The sequence below is a fragment of the Lycium ferocissimum genome, unplaced genomic scaffold (assembly GCF_029784015.1).
Source record: "Lycium ferocissimum isolate CSIRO_LF1 unplaced genomic scaffold, AGI_CSIRO_Lferr_CH_V1 ctg16933, whole genome shotgun sequence".
Classification (NCBI taxonomy): domain Eukaryota; kingdom Viridiplantae; phylum Streptophyta; class Magnoliopsida; order Solanales; family Solanaceae; genus Lycium; species Lycium ferocissimum.
In genome coordinates, this window is record NW_026716909.1 from 2,296 (window position 1) to 16,130 (window position 13,835).

The 13,835-nt window shown below is 35.9% G+C and overlaps 1 protein-coding gene across 1 annotated transcript; it reads right to left on the reverse strand.

Annotated features, from left to right (window-relative positions):
• Positions 1-2,181: 2,181 nt before the first annotated feature.
• On the reverse strand, positions 2,182-6,099 carry LOC132042672 (lysine histidine transporter 2-like). Its single transcript, XM_059433200.1, has 6 exons — positions 5,668-6,099; positions 3,893-4,673; positions 3,218-3,323; positions 2,733-2,824; positions 2,573-2,641; positions 2,182-2,470 (listed from the first exon to the last, which is right to left on the reverse strand). The coding sequence occupies exons 1-6, from the start codon at positions 5,847-5,849 to the stop codon at positions 2,372-2,374; spliced, it is 1,329 nt and encodes a 442-aa protein (XP_059289183.1). The 5' UTR covers positions 5,850-6,099; the 3' UTR covers positions 2,182-2,371.
• Positions 6,100-13,835: the final 7,736 nt, after the last annotated feature.

Below are 13,835 nucleotides of genomic sequence, written 5' to 3' on the forward strand. Positions count from 1 at the left end.
CACTATAAAAAGGTTAAAAACCCCATTTTTTCCATCAAAAACTTCTAAAAATTTCCAGAAGATTCAGCAACAAAGACTCTCTTATATCACATAAAAGGTGAGGATTTTGAGTCAATTTCAAGTTACGGCATATTAATCAAGGTCCTGACAACGTGTAGTCTCGTTTATAATTTCATTCTGTGTTGGAGTTGGCTTGGAAACAAAGTAAATATTGAAGATCTTGCTACTCTAGTAAAGATAAGGTATGAATTATTGAATCTCTCTTTATTAACATTGATTTAGGAATATTTACGAGAATAAAATTTATAGTTTGTTGTGTTGATGTTGTTGGCTTATGGGTTGAGGTTTGAAGAGAGTTTGAATGAAAATATACATATTTATCTTGTAGAATATTGAGGATGTTGTTGTTAATATTGTTGGTATTGTTTGGGAGTTGTTTTGGTATTTGGAGGAAGTAGATGATATAGGGGAGATGCTGCCCAAATTTTCGTAACCCAAATTAGTCTTCCATAATTAGTGCTTATAAGTTGATGGAAATATGATGAAAGTATTAAAGGTATATTTCTCAATATATAGGATCGGGTGAAGGGCAAGCATCGGTGTAAGGAATTCTTTAAGTGGTGGCTTGACGGATAAGGTATGTAAGGAGTTCGTTTCCTTCTTTCTTTGGCACGAACCCAACTAGAACATGAGCATAAGCGTTCCATAACAACTTCACTCCATTCCTATGCTATGTATTTCAAATCTTAATGCCTTACTTATTTGATTGATTCTTACCATATTATCATGTTTATCACCATTAAGCTAATTCCTTGGATTCGATACGAGCTCCATAATTCATTCGGAGGTTATGACCTTATGTCACTCCGAAAGGCCGTTGTTACTTCACTGGCTTATTATGCATGGTATATATGTATGTATGCACTATTTTACTACACCGAGCCGCGTTATAGTCGGCCGGGTACGGCACCTATTGTGCAACCACTGATCAGTTGGTATTACACACCGAGTCCCGAAAGGGCCGGGTACGTTACACACCGAGTCCCGAAAGGGCCGGGTACGTTATACACCGAGTCCTGAAAAGGCCGGGTACGTTATGATGATGATACTATTTATATATATGTATATGCTTGCATATGATTTTAAACTCATGCATTGTATACTGTACGTTCTCAGATGGCAGGTTACTTCTATTGTCTTTCTATCTCTGTTTTACTTATGTTATTAATTCCAGCCTTACATACTCAGTACTTTTATCCGTACTGATGTCCCATTGCACGGAACGCTGCATTTCGTGCTGCAGGCACTGACAGGGTTATTGAGGAGCGACCGCAGTAGGACTTTCCAACTTCAGTAGTGTTAGCACGTGCCACTTCTCCGGACTTGCTGTCCTTTGGTATTTTTCTGCTAGTGTAGTATATGTTCATATGTACACTCTTAGAGGCTCATAGACAAAGTGGGGTGTGTAACTATTATGTATGGCCTTGTCGGCCTTGTTTTGGGTTCTGGATATTTTCTGATAGCCTTGCCGGCTTTATGATATACTTTATGTTGTGGCGACCTTGTCGGTTTGCATATATACATATGTGTTGAATTATCGGATATTTCTATGTTGGGCCTTTTCTGCGTGCAGGTGTTCTTTGAGTTATGGTATGTGCGTGATGTCCAAGTAACTGTTAAGTCAGGTGACTTTCGGCCTACGGGTCGGAGCCTGTCATACTCCTCGTTGGGGTTGTGACAGATCTCATGGACAATCACTCAACTCTTAGATTATTGTATTAATTTTACTAAACTATTTTTTATAATTAAAACATTATACTATTTTTTGTAAAAAAAAAAAAAAAAAGATCACTCAACATTGCATGAGTATCACAGAAAGTCACTAGAAGGAATTAAATGAGACATTTTCTATGATATTAAGGCAAAATTGAATAATTTTGTTGTTACAAAAATAGTTTAATAAGTGATCTTGGTGATACTTAAAGTAAAGTTGAGTGATCTTTTTATTATAAAAATAATTTAGTAACTTTAGTGCAAGAAAGTGAAAATTGGGTGATAACCTCTTAAACTTACCCGAGAGAAATGTAAAGAGAGGTGTTTTGCTAAAATTGACTTTTCAGTCAATCGGAGGCATTACATTCGGCAGGAAAAAAAATGAAACTGAAGGCATTAGACAGTATATACTCCTAAATGTAGCTGTTTTATTTCCAAGTATTATTCACAAAGGCAGTTAAGCATCTATAACAAATTACATTCTTTTTGTTCTAAATTATACATTCTGAAAAGTAAATGTAACAAAAAAAATGGAAAAAGGAAAAAAGAAAAGATAACTATTTACAGTCGCATGTTTTCAGAGAAAAGAAATCGCAAATCACTGGTAGAAACGGTAACTCTTGGCTTGTTTGATAAGAGTCCACATCCCTCCAATGGGCGATAAAACGGTCAGCAGTACCCCAACTATGATGCAGAACTGAAATTTATTTGAATGAAAAAGAAACACAAAGTAAGTAACAGAAATTAGAAAAGAATCACTATAAATTAAATCGATCGATCCAAATCCAACTTTACTCACCCAATTCATACACCAAGAGAAACCAAATCTTTTGGGCTTAACAATGATAAGCCAGCAGATGCAAGGAAGCTGTAGAGGAAAAATAAATTAATATTGGGTGATAACGTAATTGCTCCATAATATAAAACAAAACTAGTGAAGTCTTATGTAATTTACTCACATAATACGATGTTGGGGCCAGAGCAAATCCACCAAAGAATCCCATTAGGCCACCAAAGAATGGTATTGTCATTCCCACGAACAAAGTAATTGCTACAATGGAAAAAATAATAAAGTGAAAACTTACCACTCACTAGCTCTATCTATCAACTTTTAACTAATTAAAATAAAGAGAGTTGCTAAATTGCCACACCAATTTAACCCAAATTTAGCCACTCTTATGTAAAAACCATCATAACCTCTATTGTATAATTTTAAATTAAGATAAACTTTGAGAAGAAAAGATAGAAATGACATTAAGTAAGCATAAATTATTAAATTTTACCTAAATAGTCATATGAATTTATCCCATTTGGGTCATTGTGGCCAAAGTAGTGTGACAAAAAGATCTTATTATAAAAGAAAATGTGCATAAGGAAGAATTAATTATGACAAGAAAACTAGGATAGAATGTTGAAGAAAATTATGGGAAACACAACCACTTACCAACATATGCTGTCCGCACTACGAAGCGAAGAACAGTGGAAGGTTTTAGTTTCATAGATTTCACGGCATATGTCTCTATCATGTCGAACATGGGCATTGCGAAAACCTGCAAGTTTTTTTTTTTTTTGAAGTTAAGTCAAACATCGTATGTATGCTAAAACTCATTAATTGTTGCCTCACTTTTTAAATATTGACATTTCCAATACCAATGTTGTAGCTTCTAGTTTTTGCTCTACTGATTAACTGTTGTTTCAACATCATCATAGTTAAGTAGTTCAATAGGTTAAAAAAAAAAAACGTGTTATACTTTGCAGGATAAATTAAAAAGAATAGAAGTGTAGTATATATAATTTTTAGATAAGAAGAATACACACTACCAATATGGTAGGAGAACAAATAGAGGCCTTGGTTCGAGTCTTAGCACAATCCATTATAAAAAAAAAAAATTGTACTCGCTTGATTTTACATTATTTGACACTATTACCTTATTAGTCCGTTCTCATAGCTACACAAATTAAGACATGTTTAAAATCACAAATTTCAATAGTATTCATTTCTTTCCTATAAACTCCAATCCAAGTCAAACTATGGCAAACAAATCAAAGTGGAGGGAATATATAATTTTCACGTGTTTGGTCCATGTAAATAACTACATGAAGTTAGGGAGGTATGTACCTGGTAACTTCCAATGACATGAACGACAACAAACAAGTTAGCAGCAGCAACAAGCCACATAGGTTTTTCGAGTGAAAGAAGGATGTTATCCTCGACGGAATTACCAAAGGCCCAATATCCAACGAAAGCCACAGGGAGATAACAGATAGCAACGATGAGATAAGCGACCCATACACCTTTCCACATAGGACCTTTTGAAGGTTTTTCAGGTGTTGAAGGAATAGTTGCTTGAATCTCAAGCACAACATTATGTCCAGCATATGCAAATGCCACATCTCCAAGAGCACTTAAGAACATGAATATTCTGTCACCAGTCTTTTCACTCCTAAGTTCATAGCTCACTTCTCTCCCTTCAATACCTCTCCCTACTGATGCTGCCCATGCAACTGTCGAATATGTTAACGACATCACTGCTGCTGCCAACGACACCAATGATATCGAATTGAAATTTGGTAAGTGAGATAACACAAAGTGTACTGACGAGAAGATGATGATGAAGTAGGTCAGTTTTATTGGTTGACAATCTGGACAAACTGTTTCGTGGAATTTCTTCAATGACTTCCCACCTGTAACCATGTATATAATGCAAGAACACACGTCCACCACAATTTGTTGGGGTACAACTACCCAAAGACCAAGTTTCTCACCAAATGCATGTTGACCTAGCTCGTGGTATCTATCAAATCTCTTGCCTGGTACCATTTCATGCATCTCCACCATTTGCCATATTGTGTAGAATGTTATGGCCCACGACAGCAGCATTACTATCACCCCAGCCCCCCTGCAACATTTACGGATTCGATCAAGGTTTTGAGACTTCTTTCAAAACATAATAATAATAGTTAAATTTAATATTTAGGATTTTCACATAAATATATGGTCTTAATTAATAAAAGTTTGTGGGTTCAATTAAACTGATCCCTCAAACTATACATCCACCAATGTCCACCACGCAAATCCAAGGGTACTAGTACTAGTTTCTTTTATTTCTTTATTCTGTTCTCCATATTATAATCGTACATGCAAACTGCATGCTTTGAGTGAGATCCAAAAGAGAGCTACCTAATTTAATTTTAGGGGCATTTTTCATGTTAAACAAAATCATAATATGGATTAAGAGTATAAGACAAAATATTTCATTCTATGTGTTTTAATTTGATTTGGAAACAAGTTTAAATAAGAACATAAATAGATATTTTAAATCTTGTAGTCTAAGGAATATATAATATACCAAAAGTACCCTTTAAATTTTATAGTTTTTAAACATGGCATATCATTCGGACAAGTGAGCCTTATGAAAGATAGATGTGAATATTGATATTAAAAACTTAATAATTATAAAAATGTGACATTATTTTTCCAATATGCTAAAAAAAAGTAGTATGACATTTAAATTGGAAATTTGGGAGTGGTGCACAAGTTATAACTTTTATTGTCGACTAAATTAGTAGTTAGGAAAAAAAAAATAGAACAGCAAATCCCTCAAAAATGATATATATATATATATATATATATATATACACTCTATTTGTCCAATTAATGTGATAACTCTTTCTTTTTAGCAAGTACAATTTTTGTTTTTTTTATATATATATTGTAATAGTTTAACTTTCAAATGTCCAACTTACCCGTAATGAACTTATTTACAATCAACTAAATATATGTGACTTATTTTATATCTGAAGTATAAAATTAATTATTTTTTTCTTTAATTTCGTGACCCAATCAAAACACATCACATGAATTGAGATGGAAAGAGGAGAAACACAAAATACCATCCCATCTCAGACATGGCATATGGGAGACTGAGGACACCAGCACCAACCATGGCTGTGACATTATGAAAAGTAGAATACCACCATTTTGCATTTCGATCGGATGTGATGGGAAGCCATGCATCTATGGCTTTCTCCTCTTCCGTTCTTGTATCTACCTCTTTTTCATTAGCATGAGCCATTGCTTAGATTTTTTTTTTCGTTTTCAACTGTGTGCGTGTATTTTTTTTTTTTTTCGTGGAGTTTTTGATTATCAACAAAAAAGAGATTTCGTTTTTTCACTTTATGGAGGGAACCGAAAGTGTGAACTAGAATTAGAAGTTAGAGATACACAGGGACCAAAGAAGGACTCAATGTGAATAAATAGAGTCCTTAGTTTTAACCCTTTGAATTAAAGAAGCACATGCAGTTCCCTCACTATATGCTTTTTGGTAAACTGCTCTTATATATAAGTTAGAGACCCGAAAACGGCGACTCCTTTTACAGGCTATTGGTGGCTCCGCATGTCCAGAGAACTATTATGTCCAAAAATTGTCCTACTTCTATAATTACCACAAGATTTGTTTAAAGCCTAAAAAGTAGGCCAAATTGTAACCTAAAATTTCCCTAATAATAAGGGTTCTCAAAATGTGGACAAATTGTGTGTCTGACAAATTTTTTCGCAAACTCAACCTAACATATTGTCGTTGTTAAATTTATTTACAAAAACAATTTAGTGGATAGTTATTCATTAGCACTGTAGGCTGTGGCATGCAAATTTATGGCGTCCATAATACATAAACTTCTTAAAAACACATTTATAGTGAAGTATGAACTTTTATTAAAAGTACTAGTTTCACGATACGTGTATGCCGAATCACGTATTACATGGTTTCATCTCTAGTTGCATTGAGAAGTATATTTTTTCCACTAATCATATAATACTAAAAGTGGATAGACCTTAAGTTGTAAAGTTGAATTACCAAAATGTCCATAAAAAGTTAAACGACATTTTTACTCCTAATCCAAACACTACTTCTATACTATTTTTTATACCAAATACTCCCTCCGTCCCATTTTATTTAACACTCTTTCCTTTTTAATCAGTCCCAAAAAGAAAGACATCTTTCTATATTTAGCAACAATTTAACTTTAAAATTTCCATTTTACCCTTAATGAAATGATTTCTAGCCACAAAAATTTCTTTGGCATGTTTTAGACCATAAGATTCGAAAGTCTTCATTTTTTCTTAAACTTCGTGCCTAGTCAAACACCCTCATATAAATTGGGACGGAGAGAGTAGTAAATTTACCTACCAACAAATGATAAATAAATCAATTAAATGGGAAGTAAATTAATTAGTAAATGGCAAGTTCCATGCATGTATCTGCCAAAGCACCTTAATCGTTTATTGTAGTAATTAAAATTATATTATAAAAATCTTTCGTTACCAATTTGACAACCTCTTAGTTGCTAGAATTTAAAGGCTTGAATTGATTAATTAAATGTATAACATTTCAATTTATATATCTGTGAATGAAAAGATCAAAAGGCACCAACTAAAGAATTAAAGAGCAAATCAATACATTAAAGAAACTTTATTTAGCCACTTTCCAACCTCTTCATTGCTAGAATATGTGCGGAGTTGCATTGGATAGTTAAATGTATATTATAACAACCGTGTGAATGGAAAGCTCAAAAGACACCGACCATAAAATTACATTAATTATTCAGAAAAAAACTAATTAAATAAGAACTAATTAATGTCATCCTAAACTTATTACTATATTAGTTTAACAGCTGGAATATGTATACAATGTAATGAAGATGGACTGAAAATCAGAGCATTGATTCTTGCCCATCTTGAATGATATATTAATTGCTTATTTATTAAGTTACTAAACATCTTTTCAAATATACAATGTATATGAACATGAAAAGTTCGATTAAATAAAGAATTACGTGGGCTATTGATTCTTGCAATATTGAAGGACAAATAAATTACATATTTATTGTGATTATTGAGGATAAGTCATATGAAACAATATTTTAAGCTATACATAATGAAAAAACAAAGGGATGACAACAACTTAGAAACTCTTTTTCTTCTCCATATTCTTATAATTGTCTTCATAAATATCTTCTCTCATAAGTTAGCTAAACTTTTGGGCCAAAGTGTCTTATGTTACAAGCAATCACGTTCAACCTTTTCCTTCGTCCCTCTCTCATATGTTCTGTTCATGTTTGTAACTTTGTATGAATCATTCTTGTGTTGTAGCTTTTTGTTGTTGTAGAAGTTTTATAATAACGATAAGGGACTAGCATGCAACACTGGTTTCCAGAAACTATTACAATAATATGCAACAAAGAAAGACCAGAAAGGAATTCCAAGAGACTGTCCAAACAGTGAACCCAACTCCATTTCAACCAACAAATCCTTGACATAAAACACAATTGTATGAGTCAGTTGCTCGACAAATGAACATTAAACAATCAACCATGTCACCTTACACTAGAAACAAATTAAGACGATCTTTTCTAAGGGAAGCTCTCTATTTTTAAGGTAATGTGGCTTCTTCCTTAGGCGAACATAGAAATACATAAAAGTTCCATAACTAATCTTTTAACCTTGACATGATGGTTCTTTAATGCTCCATCTTCACAAAAAAAAAAAAAAAAAAAAAGTACTCCCTCAGTCCCAGAAAGATTGTTTTAATTACTTCGATCTCCCACAAAACATACCTTCCTCATCTATCACTTATCGTTAACATCGATATTGAGAGCGAATACATAGGATTTAGAGAAGGAAATTGTAGGCACGAATAGTATGAAGCATTAAGACATGAACATAGACATGACATGAGTACTTCATTAAACCTAAAGGACATAACATTGAACATGAGTACATGGAAACATGAACATTATAACATGGAACATGAGTACATGGAGCATTGGAATAAGCACAATACATTTACCTTAGATATTCCTTTCTTGTTTAACGACTAGGAGCGGAAATTTTGATTTCATATCTTCTTCGGCTTCCCGTGTAGCCTCTTCAGCCTTTTGGTTCCTCCACAACACTTTCACGGAAGCTACTTCCTTCGTTCTCAACTTGCAAACTTGGCGGTCGAGAATAGCCACAAGGACTTCTTCGTAAGTCAGGCTATCTTTAACCCCTATGTTCTCCGTAGGGACAATAAGGGATGGATCCCCCACACATTTTTTTAACATGGACACATGAAATACTAGATGCACTGAAACCAAATCTTGTAGTAATTCTAGCACATAAGCTACTTGACCAATCATTCGGAAGATCCTATACGGACTAATGTACCTGGGACTAAGCTTCCCTTTCCATCCAAATCGCATAACTCCCTTCATATGCAATACTTTCATGAACACCCAATCATCAACATTAAACTCCAAATCTCTATGCTGCACGTCCGGATAGGACTTTTAGCGACTCTAAGACATCTTCAACCGCTACTGAGTCAACTTAACCTTTTCCATAGCCCGGTGGACCAAGTCTGGCCCTAATAATTCTGCTTCACCAACTTTGAACCATCGAATAAGAGATATACACCTTCGTCCGTACAGGTTTTGAACGGTGCCATTTTTGTTACACCCCGCACCTTCGAAGAAGCACTTATCAATTTGAAACATAAGTACGTTGAGTTATGGTTAAGTAAAATCACTTCGGAATATAAGGAGCAAGCATTATTAAGTATATTTAATGAGTGAAGAATGTATATAAGGCATACCAGAAGGTTCTATAAGGAAATGAGTGAAAGGAATGGAGTAGTACGACTTTGGAGAAAGGATGGGTAATGTTTTGTGAGAAAATTTTGGTCCAAATTGAGGGACGAATATCTCTTAGCATATGAAGTGTTTTGAAGTGAAGCAAAAGCCTAAAATGAAGTTCGTCGAGTCTAGTTTTCAACACAACAAACCGCTTATCGATAGGACATCAGAGTAGAGAATTATGGATGTTAAAATTTGGGATGGCAGATTAGGAAAATGGCTTGCACGAACGCGTCAGGGAGTGGCGCGAACGCGCAGGAGGCCAAGGGTCAACTCAGCACGAACGCGCCACCACGGGGCGCGAACGCGCTGAGCAAATTTCAGGCTTGGGCCAGGGATGAAGATTTTATGATCTAAGCATAAGACTATATATATATATATATGACATTTGGAGACCGTATGGTGTAAATTAGTTCATACGTTACTTGATGCGAAGCCCTCGTTGCTGTTGGCTAAGTGTGGCCCACTGTTATATCCCGCATTTTCAAAGCATGAGCGTGACACGTGCTTCCTTAAAAAAAAAAAAATTGAATTGACAATCATGCTGTTGCTACGTAATTTAAACTCACGTTGATAGTGTTGTATCCGTATTTTTGAACGTCGGATTATTTGTAAGTCGAGGTGGGGCCCACACATCGAGATTTTTTTTTGGAACATCTAAAAAGTCATATGAATCACATATGTGAAGTTAAACACAACTCACGAAGGACCTTGGGCCAAATCAAAGTAGAAGCCCTCCAAACGAATATTTTTAAGAAAATGTTTTCGGGTGACTCGACTTCGAGGGGCAAAAATGGTATTATAAGTTTGGAATTTGGAAAAATATCAAGAAATATAAGTTGTATATAATTGAATTAGCTTTCCAACCATAGGTCGTGGGATCCAAGGTGACGTACGGACAAGGAGATATGAACGTTTTAAGTCCGAAAGGTCGTGGGCTAAAGCCCAACTCGGGCCCAACCGGGTTAGGCCCATGACCCATGTTATATAAGTGATATTTTAGCACTTCTCTCCTCATTTTCAGGCCTGGAACAACCAGAAAATTCTGGAGATAGAGAGAGAAAAAAGCCTTGGAGAAGAAAATCAATTTTGACCAAAATCCGAGCCCCGAACCCCGAAGCCCATGAAGGAAAAGTGTTGTCTGTTGCGTTGTCTTCAATTTGAGTAAAAATCAACCAAGGAGGAGGGTGATAACGTGGTGGCTGAATTCTTAAGGTATGGATAAGGTTCCTTTTCATTGCTAACAAGTTTATTTAAAGTTTTAACGGATTAGAACGGGAAAAATAGCGATATAAATTCGTCCGTTGGTGTTGTGAATTATGGAATGAGATTTGAAGAGAATTTTGGATGAAAATAAATGTAGTTAACTTGTAGAATGTGGAGGATGTTTCTATTGATGTTGTTAGTATTAATTTCGACTTTGTTACGGAAAAAAAAATTATGAAATAGTTATATCGCGAATTGGTTGGTTGGAAAATTTGGAAAATAATGTGTGGGCTATTCTATGGAATATTTTGGAGCTGGAAATATTATGAATAATTGTTGGTGTTGTTGTTGATATTGTGGCCGAGTTAAATTTCTAGGCGTTGTATTTTAGGAGGTTTCGCCGAAAATTTCGGTAGACAAGTGCTAATTTAAGATTGAACACCAAAATCCCTATAGTTAACATTTGGTAAAAATGACCATTTGTAGATTCTGGGCGAAACGGGAATTGAATCTGGATGAGCGTAAGGCACAACTAAGGTATGTAAGGCTTACTTTTTCCTTTTTGGCATGTCCTAGACGCAATTAAGGTATGACATGAATTGTGCTTGGGGTAACTCCGCTCTTACGTTCCGAATATGTATATGATTTTTTGTTTGCTTCATGATGTAACATTCGTTATATGGTTCTTAAATTTTATGTATGCTTGCATTCCAAACATTGTGTAAAGAATCCTATGTCTAGAAATGTCCGTAATTTTTGTAAAAAGAATTGGATTACTTTGAAACGTTCGTAGAAAATTTGGTAACGTGTGATGATTTGGATTTTCATAGGCGGGCTCGGATATACGACTATGGTCCCTACGATACTTTGATATACCTATGATATTGGATATGTTACTGAGTACCGTCTAAAAGGATTTTGATATAACTGTTGTCCCGATTTTCGAACGACGATTCGTTTATGATTACTTCACCGAGTCTCGAAAAATGATTTACGTGCATATGGTTTCTCACTACTCGCTCGTGCTGCCTCAATATGTCCTTCACCGCGTCCCGGCCAGGGCATGTATTCGAGCACCTCATTGCATTACTACCACCGCGTCCTCACCGTAGGCCGGCATGTTATATTTACCGCGTCCTTGCTAGCGGGGCCGGGGGCATGTTATATGATATGACGATGCCTGGGGAGGTGGCCGTGATGGCATATGATGACCCCTTTACCGCGTCCCTCATTAGAGGGCCGAGGCACGTTACATGTACATGCATACGATATGATTTTACTACCGCGTCCCTCACTAAAGGGCCGGGGCACGTTATATGCATACACGATGATTTATGAAAATGACATGCATGATATATGTTTTCAAAGGCAAGTCTTATGGTTTTTTTTTCTGTACTCTTTATTTCAAGATAATCCCGCTTATTGTTTTTCATGCTTTACATACTCGCATATATTCCGTAATCGACCCCCCTTTTCTTCGGGGGCCGCGTTTCATGCCGCGTTGCAGTACACCTGTGAGCTAAAGATGTTAGCGGCGATGATGTTCCAAATGGGATTGGCGAGCTCCATATTCTCCGGAGTGCTGCCGAGTCAGAGTATTATGTTATGATTTCATGTTCAGTATTAGAGACTTTGCAGACAGCGTCGTGGGTGTCAGATGTCGGTTATGTAAGCGGCTATGTAAGCCGTGTATTATTATGCGTTGTATTAAAAATTTCATATGTTACAGATTTTATTTAGCTTGAAAAAGATGAAACGCATATTTGACCTTACGAGAAACTTCTGTTATGTATTTATGTTATGGCTAAGGGCCCGCGTAATTATGAGTATTACGAGCGTCGCGTGGGTTCGCTCGCTCTAAGTGGGTGGTCGGGCGCCCATCACACCGTCGGATTTAGGTGTGACAAATTGGTATCGAGCGAGGTTCGTCCTAGGGGTTGTCCGCAAAGTCGTGTCCCGAGAGAGTCCGTTTACGTGTGAAGTTTCGCGCCACATTTATAAATAGGAGGCTACGGGGCATTTAGGATGGTTACCGTTCTTTGACATCATAGATCGTGCCGTAGAGCCAAGTTATAGGAAATGAGATTCCCAACACTAATTTTTGATTTCGGTACCAAGAAAGTGGTGTCGACTTCGGAAAAAGCGACAGCGATATTGGAAGCTATAGAGGATGAAGGTAAGCAACGGTACGAAAGATACATATCAGGTAAGAAATAGAAGTACGACTGGAATATGAACGAAAGATCAAAGGGGAAAGTAAACGAGAAAGTGTAATAGGAAAGGGGCTTGAGCCGAGCCGCAAGGTATGTTCATTATTTTACCGGCCAATGATATTGGGGAGCCCTGCGAGGTCGCGATACATATATAATATGCATATATGTATATTGGCCCCGTGAGGCATTATCGGTATTTCCGTGTAAGTGTTGTGAGATAGTAAGAGTTGCGTAGGAAACTCGCCGAAATTTTTCCAGAAATAAAGAAAGAATGAGATGTAGATTTGTGATATATCTGGAAACGGGTCGCGCCAATAGTGATGATAAAAATTTTGACTAAGGAAGTTAGTCGCTAAATTGAGGATAAGAATAATTAGCAAGTTGATATCGATACGGTGAAAAGAATTGGGAAAGGTCTGGTAATCTTAAGAGATGATTCAAGCTGGTAAATTTTGACGAAATTTTATTTAAGGCATCGACCAAATGATAGCAGACTAATTACGACGCGTTTATAGTTTAAAAAAAAAAAAAAAGGGTAATAGTGCGATTAAGACGAGAGAGCGTTGGAAAAGAATTGCCACGGCATGAAAGTACTAATAAGGTAACTTGTGAAGCGATAAGGATAAAGTGGATCGAACAGAGGGAAGGAATTAAGAAGGGTTATATTATCGATTCGATTACTTGATGGATGTAATATGAATATAGCAAGGATCGTTATGGAAATTAGTAAAGCATAATTAGAAAGCTGCTAAAGCTATGATGTGGTCTACGTAGCTAGAATATAAAGGTAAGTGTGAACGGAAGAGTGAACTATAGAGCTAATAAGCGAGACTTATTAGGTTCCGTAAGAACAATGAATAAGTGGTTATATAACCGTGAAAACGAGAGCGAGCGTGAGAAAGAAAGTGGGTAATCATAAGAAAGAGATAAGGACGGAGTGAGACAATGGTATAGTAAGAGACCATGACA